The sequence below is a fragment of the Raphanus sativus genome, chromosome 9 (assembly GCF_000801105.2).
Source record: "Raphanus sativus cultivar WK10039 chromosome 9, ASM80110v3, whole genome shotgun sequence".
Lineage (NCBI taxonomy): Eukaryota > Viridiplantae > Streptophyta > Magnoliopsida > Brassicales > Brassicaceae > Raphanus > Raphanus sativus.
The window spans coordinates 36,030,594-36,047,646 of NC_079519.1; the positions used below are offsets into that span (position 1 = coordinate 36,030,594).

At 33.7% G+C, this 17,053-nt stretch overlaps 3 protein-coding genes, 2 long non-coding RNA genes and 1 other non-coding gene across 6 annotated transcripts; 4 read left to right on the forward strand and 2 right to left on the reverse strand.

Annotated features, from left to right (window-relative positions):
• The first annotated feature begins 6 nt into the window (after positions 1–6).
• LOC130499885 (uncharacterized) lies at positions 7–685 on the forward strand. Its single transcript, XR_008938742.1, has 4 exons — positions 7–215; positions 306–391; positions 467–567; positions 644–685. It is a non-coding gene; the product is annotated as an uncharacterized LOC130499885 (long non-coding RNA).
• Positions 686–771: 86 nt separating this feature from the next.
• On the forward strand, positions 772–2,238 carry LOC108824143 (uncharacterized; the record flags this gene model as incomplete). Its single annotated transcript, XR_008938873.1, has 9 exons — positions 772–872; positions 933–1,016; positions 1,103–1,197; positions 1,280–1,402; positions 1,492–1,593; positions 1,694–1,760; positions 1,848–1,916; positions 1,995–2,048; positions 2,127–2,238. It is a non-coding gene; the product is annotated as an uncharacterized LOC108824143 (transcript).
• A 77-nt stretch (positions 2,239–2,315) lies between these two features.
• On the forward strand, positions 2,316–2,881 carry LOC130499886 (uncharacterized). The gene is made up of 3 exons (XR_008938743.1): positions 2,316–2,335; positions 2,423–2,456; positions 2,536–2,881. It is a non-coding gene; the product is annotated as an uncharacterized LOC130499886 (long non-coding RNA).
• Positions 2,882–6,423: 3,542 nt separating this feature from the next.
• LOC108823955 (secretory carrier-associated membrane protein 3) lies at positions 6,424–8,999 on the forward strand. Its single transcript, XM_018597272.2, has 12 exons — positions 6,424–6,628; positions 6,922–7,047; positions 7,163–7,225; positions 7,303–7,336; positions 7,438–7,560; positions 7,707–7,769; positions 7,859–7,952; positions 8,059–8,104; positions 8,194–8,261; positions 8,415–8,463; positions 8,550–8,615; positions 8,734–8,999. The coding sequence occupies exons 1-12, from the start codon at positions 6,569–6,571 to the stop codon at positions 8,818–8,820; spliced, it is 879 nt and encodes a 292-aa protein (XP_018452774.1). The 5' UTR covers positions 6,424–6,568; the 3' UTR covers positions 8,821–8,999.
• A 238-nt stretch (positions 9,000–9,237) lies between these two features.
• LOC108826015 (glycine-rich cell wall structural protein) lies at positions 9,238–10,020 on the reverse strand. The gene has a single exon (XM_018599383.2). It carries the CDS (start codon positions 9,854–9,856, stop codon positions 9,389–9,391), a length of 468 nt encoding a protein of 155 aa, XP_018454885.1. The 5' UTR covers positions 9,857–10,020; the 3' UTR covers positions 9,238–9,388.
• A 2,477-nt stretch (positions 10,021–12,497) lies between these two features.
• On the reverse strand, positions 12,498–14,444 carry LOC108826226 (uncharacterized). The gene is made up of 2 exons (XM_018599611.2): positions 13,712–14,444; positions 12,498–13,226 (listed from the first exon to the last, which is right to left on the reverse strand). The coding sequence occupies exons 1-2, from the start codon at positions 14,364–14,366 to the stop codon at positions 12,832–12,834; spliced, it is 1,050 nt and encodes a 349-aa protein (XP_018455113.1). The 5' UTR covers positions 14,367–14,444; the 3' UTR covers positions 12,498–12,831.
• Between the last annotated feature and the right edge of the window lie 2,609 nt (positions 14,445–17,053).

Genomic DNA, 17,053 nt, shown 5'->3' on the forward strand with positions numbered 1-17,053 from the left:
AAGTTTCAGTTTTTTATTTGTTTTAATGTTTCTTGAGTTGAGCATCTTCTGATTCTGATTTTGTTTTTAATGTGTTTCGTTCACTTTATTCACGTTGTAGATTTTTCAGACGGATTACCTTATTGCATGTGCCTATAGAGAAACTGAGATTTGCTGTCCGAATTGCTTTCTTTGTTTATCTCTGTCTCTTCCTTGTGAAAGGGAACACAAGAACGGTTTGGTGAGTTTCTAATAGCTGTCTTTATTTTTTATTTTTGTATGTAATATTAACTAGTCTTTTGCTTTGTGTTTAATGCTTTTTGTAGGCTCGGTGAATAGACTATGGACATGATTTACCGTCTGTTAATCATGGAAATCACTTGTTAAGAGAAGAAACAACCCTCAAGATGGGGTAAGTTGTTGGGTTTTTGTGATGCTCTTATATGCTGTTTTTGTTTTGATGTGGGAAAAGCTGGAAACTTTGCAGGGTAAATCATCGTGGAAGATGAAACCGGTTATGGCTCTAATGTGTACAGTTCTTTTGATCTTTGGTATAAGACCACAAATTTTCAGTATGAACAGACACAGGTATGGTTCAAGAGATCATTAATTATACTTTTGATATAATAATAACTCATTTTCTTTTGGTTAATTCATTGCTCAGATAGAAGAAACAGATTATCCTTTTGAGATGGCAAAGGTACATTTGTGTTTTTCTGTCCCCGTTTTGTTGTATATTGTTGATGCATCTCGGTCTAATTTTGATGGGATATTATTTGATCAGGAATCTGACCGGTGAGTGAGAAGTTGAAAGGCTTACCTTATGGTATCATACAGTCAGATCAGATTTGGAGTTAAAGCCACTCTGGTCTAGTAATACTTTGAGATCAAAGGTTAAATTTTTCCTACAAGCTTCAGTTAGGTATAGGATGTTCTGATGTCTTTAATAACAGGGAGGCGAGTTGACGAACCGTAACTTATTGGCAATGCCGGTAGGACTTAAGCAAAAGGACAATGTGGACGCTGTTGTACAGAAGGTAAGCATGCTTTGTCTGTCTCAGTGAATTTTTATTGATGAGGTTCTGTCTTCCTATTAATGTTAGTTTGTTCTTGTTGTATTCAGTTTATTCCGGCGAATTTCCTGTGTACTATATTCATTACGATGGAAACATGGATCAATGGTGGGATCTGGAATGGAGCTCAAAAGCCATACACATTGTTGCACCATAACCAAACAGAATGGTATTATATAGTGATGTGTGTGTGCGTGAGTGACTATTTAACATGGTTTGTTGAACAGATTTTGGTTTTAATGCTCAGGTGGTTTGCGAACGGTTTCTCCATCCTGATAATCGTCTCCAATTTACGATTAATGTTTTCCTTTGGGGACGAAGTCTTGGAGTTGGAACTTCAACCCGCAAAAGTAAAATTTATTCACTTGTAATTTTACAACCCTAAGGTAAGAATCTTGGTTCATTATAAGGGATCTTTCTGCAGATACTTGGAGGATAGTTAAAGCAGCAGGACTTGAGATATCTCAACCGGCGCTTACATCCAAACTCAACCGAAGTTCACCATAGAATTCGGTCCGTCTAGAACAAAAGTATTCCATAGGTGAGTGAGTTCCTGTGAACCACTTTGTTTAACAAGTTCTCTTTATTGTTTGTGTCTTTTTGTATCACTTACACAACATTGGGTACCAAAAAAACTGCAGACGGGTGTATGATTAGTAGAGGCAATATGAAGTGCTCAAATGCTAGTGAAGGGCCTCCGTGCACCGGGTATCTTTCTAATTTACATTAAAGATTTAGCACTTCTCTATACACAAAAGACTTTTGAGTTTTAATTTAATGTTATTGGTTTGACAGATTTGTTGAAGGAATGGCGTCCAGTGTTTTCAAGATCCGCTTGGGTTCTGCACTTGGAATCTTATACAAGTACTCTCTGTCACACCTTTAACCTACTTTTTAATCATATTCATCCCAACTCCTTGTTGATTTCTTATGGTTTTGCAGAATGATCTGGTTCATGGATGGGGAATGGATATGAAACTTGGCTACTGTGCTCAGGTAAAACCCGGTTTTGTTACAACATCATTAGCCACTGCATTCTCTATATGAATCGGTTTTGATAAATGTATTTTATAGGGCGACCGTAGCAAGAAGTTGGTATTGTGGACAGTGCAATATATCTTCATCAAGCATTCAAACTCTAGGTGGAAGTCGTTATCCTGACAAGAAGGTAAGAACTGTCTACTAGTTCCCCACATATTCTTCCTTGTATTATTATACCAAAACCTGATTAACAGATGATTCTTTCTTTATTTTACAGACTCACTCGCAGTGTTGTCAGTAGAGTAAGTAAATTTTTACCATCCAAACTCTCATTTCTTGACTGTTACATCAGTAGTTTCACAGCTTTGGTCACTTTCCTTTGTATACAGAGGCGCGGCTCTCCCTTTTGATTCAAGGACAGAGGTAAGTTGTTCTTTTTACGCTTTGTGTCTGCTTTGGTCTCTCGAGCAGGAGTGTAACTTGTATGTTTTTTTGTGAGCAGATACGGAGGCAGTCAACATGGGAGCTTCAAACTTTTAAAGAACGATGGAACAGAGCGGTTGAGGAAGACAAGAACTGGGTCGACCGGTCTTCGTCGACAAGGACCGTATGGTAATACCGGAGGTTTAAACGGAGTAGTGTGATTCGAGTTTACTGCAGAGCATGGTGAGAGACTACTAAATAAACAATACAGTTTGTAATGGTATCAGTTTATATATAGAGAAGTTTTAAATATATGTTAATATTTATTTTACACTCAATTTTGATTAGTGTAGTTTTCATTATGGGTCAATTTGCTGAATATTCATAGCAGACCCATTAATAAAGAATATAGCCATTGCACAGTATTACTTGTTGGACGGGACAATTATGCACTATTTTTCCGTTTCGCTCCCTGGCCGCGCGTGATGCGTAAAATAAATTCATGCATCTTACGTATTCCATTCTATTTACTTTTTTATATAGTAGAGTTTAACTGAAAATATTTAAAATACAAAGTTTGATCATCGGACACCGGCACATTTCTAAGGAAGGATGTGTTTGGGTCGTTATAGGTGATCTATCTATATACCGTTACATTTATATTCTAATACACATCATATCTAATGGTTGCCTCATATACCCGAAACCCAAACTTTTAACCTAAATCCTAAACCTTAAACCCAAATCCATATACCTTAAACCAAAATCTTAAATCCTAAACCCAATTCTAAACCCTAAACATAAACCCTAAACCCTAGACCCAAACCATATATCCTAAACCCAAACCCTAAACCCAAACTCTAAACCCAAATCTAAACTCTAAACTCATACCATAATTTGTTCTATACTATTTACTAATATCATATAGTATATGTAAAGATAAACAAACGCAAATCCATATACCCTAAACCCAAACCCTAAACCTTAAACCCTAAACCCAAACTTTAAACCCAAATCCATATATCCTAAACCCAAATCCATATACCCTAAACCCAAATCCATATACCCTAAACCCAAATCCTAGACCTAATTCTAAACCCTAAACATGAATCCTAACCCTAAACCCAAACCATATACCTTAAACTCAACCCTAAACCCAAACTCTAAACCAAAACCTAAACTCTAAACTCATACCATAATTTGTTCTATACTATTTACTAATATCATATAGTATATGTAAAGATAAACAAACACAAATCCATATACCCTAAACCCAAATCCTAAACCCTAAACCCAAACCCTGAACCCTAAACCCAAACCATATACCCTAAACCCAAACTTTAAACCCAAATCCTAAACCTTAAACCCAAATCCATATACCCTAAACCCAAATCCTAAATCCTAAACCCAAATTCTAACCCCTAAACCCTAAACCATATACCCTAAACCCAAACTCTAAACCCAAACCTAAACTCTAAACCCATACCATAATTTGTTATATACTATTTTTAACAATATATCATATAGTATAGGCAAAGACAAACAAACAAACACAAATTCATATACCCTAAACCGAAATTCTAAACTCTAAACCCAAACCCTAAACCCCAAACCCAAACCATATACCCTAAACCCCAAACCCAAACCATATGCCCTAAACCCAAACCATATACCCTAAACCCAAACCCTATAGCGTAAACTCTAAATACAAATATTACTGAAAATGAAAATGTATGAGACCCATAAGCATTAGTTATCTAAACTGAAATTCTGTCAATATCTCCTGTTGAGAATCTGAAAGTTCTGCTTTTACAATCCACCGTAAATTGAAGTAGTTACTTATACTATACTACAAATAGTAAATAAATAGTATAGACTAAAACGTCAACTAGTTCTAAGGTTGAGAGAGAGAGAGAGAGAGAGAACAACTAGTTGTAAGGTTGAGTTTCATCCGTTAAGTGACTATACTATACTAGATTCCAACATACTATGGAATACTCGATACAACACATTAACGTGTTATACATAACTAACATATTATACTATACTATATAGATTAAATAAATAGTATAGAGAACTTGATACATAGAAACATCACAATGTAAATCGTTTATAGATTAAGAAAGAGTGATAGTGATGCCTCGCCGCGACAAAGAGGAAGGAGGAGGGGGGGGGGGAGGGAGGATAGGTAGGGGAGCCATGAAGGAAAGGAGGGGGAGGGGGAAGGAGGAGAAAATATTAAGAAAATGTTTCTATTCTATGTTTATAAAATAGAATAGTAGAACGAAACATGTACTGTTTATCTTCTCCGATGGTTCTGCGTATTCTCCGTTTCGTAATCAACATGTAACGAAAAGTAAGAAAAGTGTAAAGCCAACCAAATATATGAAGAAAAGTAATCAGACGATCAATTGTTTCATCTTATGATTAATCAGTTGTTGTTCAATCTCACCGGAGCTAGCTTAATTTCCTTTGATAGAAAATTGGGATCCTTTATAAAATTCATTGCCAAATCAAACGATTCTGTGATATCTGTGATGAGCAGAAAAAAAAACAAAAAATAAGAAGAAGAAGCGCGTGTGCCAAATGATAATGAATGAGGACAGTTTTGTATATATTGTAGAAAATATATGGTATATCATAGCATATGCCTTATAATAGTTATATGGTTAATTTTTTTTCAGAAATGGTTATGTCCCTAATTTCCCTTTCATTATCTTCTTTAGATGCGACACATTCTCTCTTCATCTCTGATTAATGGAGAATTTTCAAAAATACCATTTTGAAGGTACCATTATTCCTCTTTACCATCACTAAGTACACATTTTCAAAAATACTTTATTTATTAAAATGTTAAAAACTCTTATATCTTTGTTTTTGTATGCTTTTCAAAATTTTAATCCAAAATTCTAAATCCTAAACCCCCAATTCTAAACCCTGAACCCTAAATCTTCAACCCTAAACTTTAAACTATATACCCTAAATTCAATATCCTAAACCCTGAAACCTCAACTATAAATCTTAAATCCTCAACTCTAAACCCTAAACTTTATACCCTAAACCCTAAAACATCAAATCTAAACCCTAAAACATAAAATCTAAACCCTAAATCCTAAACGTTCAAATCTAAATCCTTCATTAAAAGTAGTGGTAAAAGTGGTTAGTGTAAACATGAAAAGTGGTACTATGAAAATTGTATTTTTGGCAATTTCTCCTCATTAATTCCCATTTTCATTGGGTTGTTAAAAAAAGCATGTTTCATTTGAAAAATGCTCATATTAAATTGTTTTTATAAAATGTAGGATTTAGGTTAAAAAGTCTTTTTTTTTACAAATACATTTTGTTTGGTCGTAAATATTAAGTGGATGTAATATATATCACATTACACCTTCCATCATTTATATATAATTCAAAAGTTTTTAAAATCATTTATCTTCTTATTTTAGATTTTTAAAAACGTTTTATGTCTATAAAATTCGTTTTATTTTGCTCACTGTAACTAAAATGTTTCCAAATGAATCTGATAAAAAGACATAGAAAAGAAAATTAATAGGGGGTTTTGTAATAAAGGTGAATTGCTAAACAAATTTGATTTGTGAGTGTTTATTTTTCCTTTTTTATTATTTCTCGAAATTATTAGACAATTTTGAAATTGTGCCGTAGGTAATGGATACTTTTCAAACGTTCTTGGAAGCAGACAAGATCATTGACCAAAGGACCATTTCAATTTGTTTCTATGTCCCTCTCTCTCTGTAGAAAATTCAAATTATTTGAAAACTAAAGTCGTTGAATAGTAAAGTTTTTTATAATAAGCTAATATTTATTAAGTTAGGCTTACGTTTCTGATGACATTATATATTAGCAAAACGATTGGTTTTACACAACTAAACAAATAAGGACGAAGTACTAAAGAGATCAAATGATGTTTTAACAAAAGAAACTTAAGAATTAAAAAAAAAAGAAATAATTCAAGAAACAAATATTTTATTTTAAGACACGCTTTATTATAGTAATAAAAGAGCTTTGTCTTCAACGTTTGCCTAATTCTCGGTCCGTGCTAAGATCTTAAATCGACTTCAAGTCTTTTTCTTCCTCTGAATCTTCTTGAAGCCATGGCTAATCGCTATGATCCGAATCCTTTCGCTGAGGAAGAAGAAGTCAATCCCTTCGCTGTAAGCTTTCTTTTAACTTTCTTTTTTTGTGGGATTAACCGCTCTCCAATCTTTGCTTCCTCCAAATGGGTTTTCGAATCTTAGAAATGGATTAAAGTTTGTAGCTTTCCACTCTTGTTGCTTAGAACTTGAATATGAGAGAGATTGTAACTCAAGTTTTGTTAAAAGTTTGTAGCTTTCATTGGTTTAATCAAACTGTAAACTAATTGATGTTTGTCTGAAGCAATAAAGTGTGGTGTGTTTTTCAGTCAACAGATTTTTGTAATCCAATTTTTTTACATTAATTTTATTAGAACCCAGGGAGTATCCCTCCAGCATCGAATTCAAGACTCTCGCCTTTGCCTCCAGAGCCTGTTGGTTTCGGTTATGGTCGGACCGTAGACATTCCTCTTGACAATAATGACAGATCCGGTACACAGGTTGGTTTAGTTAGAGATAATATGGAGTTTGATTTTATGATTAGGTGGATGTTGGAGTTAATTATGATGATAAAGAAGTTTTAGTCTTATTGTTTATTTGTTGGGAATGTTATAGAATTTGAAAAAGAAAGAAAAGGAACTTCAAGCCAAAGAAGCTGAGCTAAGACGACGAGAGCAGGTAAAAAACCTTGTAGTTATGACATATTGAGTGTTGTTGTTTCTCTGAATGTTATTTATTGTTTTGGTTCTATGTAGGACGTCAAAAGGAGAGAAGATGCTGCTGCACGAGGTACCTTTTCTTAACTCATTTTTCTCTTAGATGTGTCTCTCAATTGATTGAGATTCCTTTTCTTTTTTTCTTTAACTGTGTGGTGGTTCTTGTCTATGCAGCTGGAATTACTATTGAAGTGAAAAACTGGCCGCCTTTCTTCCCACTGATCCACCATGACATTGCCAACGAAATCCCCGTTCATCTCCAAAGGCTACAGTATGTTACATTTGCAACCTATTTGGGTACGTATGATGCAACAAACACTTCTCCTTCCTGCTTTTATTATTATTCAGAGTTAAAAAGGTGTTAGATCTTTTTTACAAGCTTGAGATTATGATCCTTCTTTGCTCTGATTCATTCCATTGACATGTGGTTTCTTGTTCGGCAGGGTTGGTTCTTTGTCTGTTCTGGAATATTATTGCCGTTACTACAGCTTGGATCAAAGGAGAAGGTTTGTTTCTTAAGCCTAGCTATTCTCAAGTGTCCTCATTTTTCTCTACTGCAGCATAGCTAACAGACTCGATTTTTTTTTGTGTTCAGGAGTGACGATATGGCTTCTTGCCGTTATTTACTTCATAGCGGGTGTCCCAGGAGGCTATGTGTTATGGTATCGCCCCCTCTACCGTGCCTTCAGGTCTGCAGTTTCTCTACTTTCAAAATTCAGAGTTTTTGATGTTATGTTGTTATCATGTTACTTAGTTTTTTTTTTTCACATGTTTTGTTGAATGTGTTGTTTGCAGAACTGATAGTGCTTTGAGCTTCGGATGGTTTTTCTTGTTCTACATGGTGAGCGAGAGACTATTAGCGCTTTTTTAAACATTTTGGCTCGGTGTAAAAAAAAAAAAAAATCTGAAACCTTGATTTTTGCTGCACAGCTCCACATTCTTTTCACTGTATTTGCTGCTGTTGCTCCACCTGTTGTCTTCAAAGGAAAATCTCTTGCGTAAGTTTTTCTTTTTTCTCCTTTAACATTACAAGTTGATCTTGTGGTGTGGAGAAACCATTTAAAATTCATCAAATTCATTAAATCGTAGTTGCATTGCATAGCCATTGTTCTTGACAAACAAAAATACATATTATTGTCTTCATGTAACAGTGGGATCTTACCTGCAATAGATGTCATAAGCGGTAACACATTGGTTGGGGTAAGTTCTCTCTTCGAGGGTCTTAAAGAACAACTCTAAGATAAAAAAAAAAAGCCTGAATCTTTGATTTTGTTCTTTGTTTACAGATATTTTACTTCATTGGGTTTGGGTTTTTCTGCCTTGAATCAGTGGTCAGCATTTGGGTTATTCAGGTCTCTCTTCAACACTCTCATCAGTTTGTTGAACATATTGACTGTTTACAAAATCTCAAATCGGTTTTTTCTAACTTAATTATTTTGGGATGGATTTGTTTTGTTTTGGTTTGAGCAGCAAGTGTATATGTACTTCCGAGGCAGCGGGAAACAAGATGAGTTGAGACGAGAAGCGGCCAGAGGAGCCCTGAGAGCCGCCGTGTGAGAGAGAGAGAGCTTACTGTAACACTTGGTTTGTATGTATGTAATTTTCCCTGTTTCTTTCGTTTTTTGGATTCTGTCTTCACGTCTCTCTGCTTTGTTTGCAAAAACATATTAAATTTTTCTTTAATACCTTTTATGTGATGTAAATTTGTTTGTTCAAAAGTTTAGAGTTCAGATTCATACCATTTTGCCAGTTTAGAAATTATTCGTGGATTAATACTTGAATCAATCAGTTTTGAGATATAATTTCACATAATCTTCCTAAAACCAAATGATCCCCATTAGAGCAAGGAGTTACAAATGATCATCTAATCTTGTTCTAATCGTTCCTAACAAGGTTACAAAGATTAGGAGTGGTGAAAGTATTGTGTGAAAGGAAGCTTGCAATACCGTTGAGAAGATGATAAAATTATGGATAAATTAACCACATGACATGATAGATATTCGTTTATTGTAAGATAAAATTAAAACATGCTAAATCAAGAAAACAAAAATAAAAAGACAACATATAGTAGAAAGTTTCCCTCTCATTAACACAAAAGAAAAACATTTTCCGTAAACACAACATTTCAACAATAAGCCACACATTTTTTCTTACAGTCGATGGTACAGCCACCGCCTCCACCACCACCACCGTATCCTTTTCCGGAGCGGCTAAAAGACTTGAAGCACTTGGCCGGACACCTCAGCTTCTTCATGTAACAATGACCTTTCTCTTTACACACCACCGTTGGTCTCACCACACCTCCTTTGTTGTATCCACCGCTAGGTCCGCCATAACCACCACCGTATCCACCACCAATGTTTCCCCAATCCTTACCAGTGAAACCCGGTAATCCAAAACCGGTTCCTGGTACTGATCCGGTTCCAGGCCCAAAGTATCCTCCTGAACCATATCCCTTGTCATTCTTGTTATTATTACCTTTGGAGTCTTTCTTGAGCTGGTCCGAGACAGATTTGGGTCCGGTCGGGCGTGAGTGGGAGAGTGTTAGTGTGAGAAGCAAGAGCGTGAAGAGGACAGTACGTTTTGTAGTCATTCTTTTTTTCTGAGGGGGAGTTGGATTTGATATTTTAGATTCAATTGTTCATGAAGAAAAGATGGTAGTTTATTTATAGAGTGGTTATAGATATGCTTTATGTAAAGAGAGTATAGAAGGAATAGGTATTTTTGACAAGGAATAAGTATTTACAAAATGCATTTAATTGATTTGGAGTAGATGTTGGTGATAGTTGAAAACAAAGCCACATGCCATATACGGTTTTTAAAGTGTTTGTCACTGTTTGATTTCAATTCAATTTTGATATACATGATAGTATGATATCATTCTAGAACTTAAAAGAAATTAGTAAGGCCAATAATACAAAATGTACTTTTTAGTTGAAGTATAGAAAGAAAAAAAAAATACTCATGTCTCTATCTAAAAGTCCTCTAGTTATCCAAATATGGTCGGCCCTTTCTATTGCAAATTGACAGATAATATTTCCACTCGTAGCTGAAGAGAAAGTGCCATTAAATTCCTCAACTATCATCTACTTTTTATCTAGTGAAGAATCTTAAGTTAGCTCATTTTAAAGATTTTTTTTTCAAATTTAACATATTAAATTCAAACTTCCGAAATAATACAAATTCTTGTATAAAATACGTATAAACAGAGTTAAAATATTCCAGTTTGGGTTCACTATTTTCAGTTTCAGTTTAAGAACATTTCCAATGTAAAACTTTATTTTTCTTCTAAAATAGAGTAAAAGAGAATATATAGTGAAATGCTTTAGTTCTACTTCATTTTTTCACGTCCTAGTGATGAAATATTGAACAAACAAAAAATATATTATTTCATTATAGAATGAGATATGAAATTAGGTTGGAATATTTTTTATTCCATATTTTATTTTACTCTATATTCCATTCATTCCATTTTTAACTAAAAATTGATTGAAGTTGGAGATATCTAAAATTTAGATTTCTGTAATTATTAGAAGAGTGTGTTTACTCATTTTGATATAAAAATATGTGCCACTATTGGAAATTTAAGATAATTATTATTTTATTATTGCTAGAATTGAAACTAAAATTTAACGGAAATATTGCTTCAGTTTGGATTGTTCTCTGTTACTCGGAAATACTATGAAATTAGAAACACTAGTTATGGCGGATCATCATGCCACGGTATATAAATCTTAACAAGCAAACTTATTTAATTTATTTATTTAGAGATCTCTAACTAATTATTTATATATATAAATCTTAACAATCAAATTTATTTAATTTATTTATAGATCTCCAACTAATTTTCCATATGCATTGAGCAGTTATGTATTTTCTTCTATATAATCGAGTGACGGTGGTTGGCGTTTCTGTAAAGGGTATATACACTATACAAGACTATCTTAACATCTTATTTTTCAAGTATTTTGTGAGAGTTGAATTTAATTTTCAAAGATTTATAAACTGGCTGGGGACCTTTTTGGTTTTTCTTTCTAAGGAATTCTAATCCAGAAAGAAAATTCATCCACAAGAAAACCCCACCTATCTACTTTTCCGAATGTATTTGGTTCAACCACTGTACATGAAAATGATATTTCAAATATACTTCTCTTACGCTCCCTTATTAATTTGGTTGTTAAAAGGCTTTATAATTCAACTTCTTTTAAAAAATCAATCATAAGACATTCGGAATCTCAATTGTACAATTGTTATTAAGAATGTTGAAATGTTGTAACTACAAGATATTATATTATCATAGCTGGTAGAAGGAGATTTTCTAATAATGGTAGATGTGATTCATAAAACAAATACATCAATTTTATTGATACCCATGCTATTAAAATATGCAAAAAAAAATTGACATCATATAACATGAAAATGGGTACAAGGGATCTACCAAAAAAATGTCAATGTGTATAGGTTCATGGACTAGTCTATGCAGACTAGCACTGTCTTACATGTAAAATAATATGTGAACCTTAATTTTATACTTTACCCTAAGAAGTGAAAACCAAAGGAAACAATGAAGGAAGTTGTAACCAAAGGAAACAATGAAGGAAGTTGTTGTTGTTTGAGGAGTCTCCAAAATGAAGAAGACAGACTCTCTTAGAGCCTCACAAATTTGGAGAGAGACTTCATTGCTAATCTTTTTCGGAATTTATATTCAATATAAATATGTAAAAAATTGAAAGAAAAGAAGAATGAAAATAGTTGAAAATATTTTTCATTTGAAATAGTCAAAGAAATTTGTGATATACACATCTACATATAACAAGTGGTAATTGATTTTTTAAATAGTTAATTAATTAATTTTAATAAAATATTAGTTTTGTATTTGATTATATTCTCTTATTGATATTTACCCTTCATGATGCTCTCAACCGAGTTTGGAGAGACCCGTCAACATTACTTCCTGATTAACATGTCTTTTAATCACATCAATCAACATTACACCATGTTAACATAGCCAGTAATCACATCAATCAACATTACTCATGTAAGTTACACAGATTTTTAACCAGGAGGGGGGAATATCTCGATCTTTTATTGATTAATCAATTCAAAACTGTCAAATATATAAATTTGCCTTAAAAGAACATTTGTTCGACACAACGCTCCTGTGTGTGGCTAGTCTATACTCTTTCTTGTACACCACAATATATCCAAAGCTATTTGATATATGTATAGCTTAATATTCGCAACCCATATTTGATATATGCATAGCTTAATATTCGCAACACAAATGTATAGCTGACTAAAATTATACACACAACAACACCAACAAACGAAAAACCTGTGTAAACCTAACTTTAAGCTAAATGTATAGCTGAGTAAAATTATAACACAATAACACCAACAAAACGAAAAACCTGTGTAAATCTAAGCTTCACAAACTAATGAACATATTTTTCTTTTTTCGGTTGACTTTATATCACCTCTTTAGTCTTGTTTTTTCCTTGTGTCTTAAAAATCATTAAAGATTTATGAAAAGGAGCTAAAAACCTTTTTCAAAAAGAGAAAAAAGAGCTAAACCCCACGACCAGTTATCTCTTGGTACTGTCTCAATGACTCCATTCTCTGTAACTTCATATCTTCGTTAAACTTCTTGATAAACGCCTCAACTCGCCGATTCAACTCGTCCTGACCCAGTGACGGCTCTTTCATCACCTTCCCTTTCGCCTTTTCTTTCGCCACCGTCTCCTGAGACTGGTAATAGTTGGTCCTGTCCCTGAACGTCTCCGATTTCTTGTAAACTGGTCTGGCCTCGCCGCTACCGCCGGAATCTCCACGGCTAAACGTGTCGGATCTCCGGTACAACTGTTTGGTCAACGGCGTTGACTTCCCTTCAGTTATCATCTTCCAAGTATTCTCCAGCGTTTCGTTCCGCTTTGGCTTCGTTACCCTCAACATCGATCTTCCACCTGCGGAAAATAGAATATCATGTGGAATTACTAATTTGACCCTCTGGTGTTTGAGTTTTAAAACAACCGACGAGTACACGGCAAGTTTGACTTCTCAAAATCATTTAAAACCTACCGAACCGTTAGTTGACATGACATCATCTCTGTCTTTAAAAAAAAAACATTTATTTTTCTTAAAATCCCACGTTTATTTTCTTTTGTTTTTTTTAAACGAATATTTTAAAAAGAACTATAAATAAAATTCAAATTTATACATATTTATATTACTAATAATATTAAAATATAAATTTAAAGATAATTAAATAATTATTAATTCAGAATTATTAAAAATTGTTAACCACAAAAGTAATATATATTTATAATCAAAACTTTAATTTCGATTTGTAAATATCTGTAAAAAAATTAAGAGTCTTTAATTTTAAATTAAGTGAATACAAAATTCAAAATTGATTGGATTCGAAGAAAGTTGTAAAGAGTTGTTGTACCTTGTTGACTAGCTTTAACTGATTTCCGGTGGCCGAACCTTGAAGAAACCAAAGGTTTCTCACTCGGAGGGAGATTCTCCGATTCAGTCATCCTCTCAGGCAAATGATTCCGGTTTGAATCCGCCGCCGGCAACATCACATCGTCATCGGTTCCAACAAAATCAGAACCTTCCCGCACTGTCACGTTCTCAAGTTCCGGTTCAATTTCATCTTCGCCTTCCACCATAGTCACCACATCTATTACCTCCGCCTCCTCCGGTTCCAGTTTCGGAGACGGCGGAGTCTCGACTACGAAACCGAACTGCGCATCATTCACCTCCAGCATCCGCGGAGAAGCTTGGTCATGGACAATCAGCTCCGTCTGGAGCTTATAATCGCCGCCGCCGCCGCCGTAAATGATCCCGTCATCTTCCTCGTCGTGGTGGCTAGTGCTCCGGTAGTACTTGGAAGAAGCGACGATGGTGATGATGATTCCGTTGGTAAGTATGTAGAGATACGGCGGTTTCAGCCACGACAGCAAAGAGCTCCACATGATCGGAGCTTGCGAGACGGAGAAATCGACAGCCACTGGGACAGAGACCTTGAGTAGAAGTCCCACGGAGGCGACGCCGGTAGATATCAGCACCGACTTGATAGTCATCAGCCACGACACCATTCTCTCTCTCTCTCTCTCTCTCTCTCTCTCTCTCTCTCTCTCTCTCTCTCTCTCTCTCTCTCTCTCTCTCTCTCTCTCTTTCAAGATTTGTGAGTGTTCGTATGGGAATCTGTGTACGATACACGTTAAGGATTATTCTTCACATTTATATAGGGAGGGAAGGAGTAGCCTCTGGTTTGATATCCACCGTTAGATCTATGCTTTGATTAGATGGACTGTTACGATTGACGGAGAAAGTTGGGAGGGAGTATGGGTCCGGGTTAAAATCCGGAATTTAATTTTTATATTATCTGATAATCAACGATGAGCATAAGGTTAACTATCTGACTCGTACGTGTATATATGTGTAATAAATGCTGATGTATGATCATTTCATTCTATTGAAAGTTACTGGTGGAATTTATTAGTATATTCTAGTGTTATAGTATTTGGTTATGATGATAATATGTTACTACTTTATAAGTATAAAAATAATTTACCGCAAAGGAATGATGGTATTGTATACCAAGAACTAGCTGCTGAAAGTCAATAAAGAATTCTAGATTACATTTAGTTTTGTTAAATATCTAATTTTACAGTGCTGATCGCAAGACAGCAAAACAAAAAAAACTACGACTTACGGCCAGTCGCAAGATCTGCAACCTGTAACTAAACCAAATCACAGATCATGACACTAAATGAACATGAACGTACTGGATTCTTTCAGTTATTTTGAACAACAATCTTGGTCACCATACAAACTCTTTGCTTACAAAAAAGGCATGCAGTTTGAGACTTTTAAAATCCTATCAAGCATTTTCTAGGTTTTAAAACTTATATTAATGCAGCAAACTAAATAAACTTCAAACTTTAGGTTAACCAAAGGAGCTTTACTTAAGGCAGGGTAATGAAAAAGTATATTTTATAAATAAACATAATTATTAAATATCTTTAGAGAGGAAAAGAGAGATGGAGCTTGAAAGTTACAACGGTCATATCATATATTGGACCGTTATATGAGGCAAGTTTTATTTGGGTCGGCAGTGAAGCCCCCACACTGTTCGTGGCCAGCTGCATGTTCAGTGATCCAACTACAAAGTTTTACTTCGCAAGTGGCGCCATAACTTTCGACCCTTTTTTATTATTATAGATTCTTTTGAACTTGTAAAAAAATGTCATTGCTTTTCATTTCCTGATTTACATCATTTTCCTATGTAAAAATACATCATTCCCGCAGTTTTTAATTGGGAAAATACTGTTTAATCATTCAAGCATGCTTGAAAGTGGCTAACTATCTTGATTATTGAAATACATTTTTTATGTGTTTCTTATTAGGAACAAGTTGAAAAACGAGGGAAATCCTGATTTATAAATATTGTATAAGTTTATGTTTCTATATGAAGCATTCAACTCAACTATTAATTACTACTCATTCCGTTTTATAAATAGTACTTTCTCCGTGGTTCAAAAAAATAATAATACTCAGTTCCTAATGTAGGATATTTTTGTGTTTTTACACATATTAAGAAACAATTAATGCCTAAACATTTGTGTTTAATGTGTGGGTACTTTTGCAACGCAATCTGTTTGAATATTATTTTTCTTAGTTTTTAATGTTGTATTTTACTAACACTTTGTACACACCTTCTCACATATTCAATTTCGTTACAACTTCAAACATGGAGCCAAAACAACATTGTTAAAGTAAAATTTTAGAATATAGCCCAACTATCATAATCATGTTCTAGAAATATTCGATATTAATAAATTGTTTTCCAACGTTGAAGTTAAACTTCATTCATGGCTTTTCATGATATTGATTTAAACTTCTTTACATTTTACATCTTGTTTTTTTGGACAGAAAAAAAATCCAATTCTTGGGTGGTGTATGATCTGATCTTGTAAACATCTATTGATTCACCTTTGACCATTCCTTCTTCTAGTTTCTTATTTGTTTGTAGTTTGTACGCCTTCCTTTTTCCCTTGTTCCATTTTCTTTCTTCTTTCTTTTACTTTCAGAGATAAAAGAAACTAAGAACAAAAATAATTTATTCTTGAAGGCACGTGAATACTAATGCAAATTAACTGGTTTAACTTTTGAAGAGAAAATCATTAGTGGTAGTGCACAAAATCCTTCCTTGTGGAACAAAGAAAAACCCCAAAATCATACAGAGAAATTATCATTTCGACATGTATCACACGAATTAGAAAAATGATCAAAAGACATTTATATTTTAATATTTAAAACTATTTAATCAATAATATTTGAAATAATATATAAATCTTCTTATAAACTATAATTAACATTAAGTTTAAAATAGATGTAAACTGTATTAAAATTCCAAGGTGACATTTTCTATAAGAAACAATGTCAATATGAATGAGATATCAACAGTTTTACACTTCATCCGTTTCATTTAAATCCGTTTTAGTTTTATGCACACATATTAAGAAAACATCTAATTTTTATATTTCTAAAATAAAAACACAGTTACCTATATACCTAATCATATTTCAACTAATAAAAAAATAAAGTAGAAAATTTTATTAATAAATTTTGCATTGAAACTTTAAAACGATACTTATTTTGAAACGAATTTTTTTTCCTATAACGACAATTAAATCGAAAGAGAGGGAGTATCATACATGGTAAGAAATCATTATCAGATTATCCGGTGGGTTTGATAAAAAGGGATATGGTATGATCA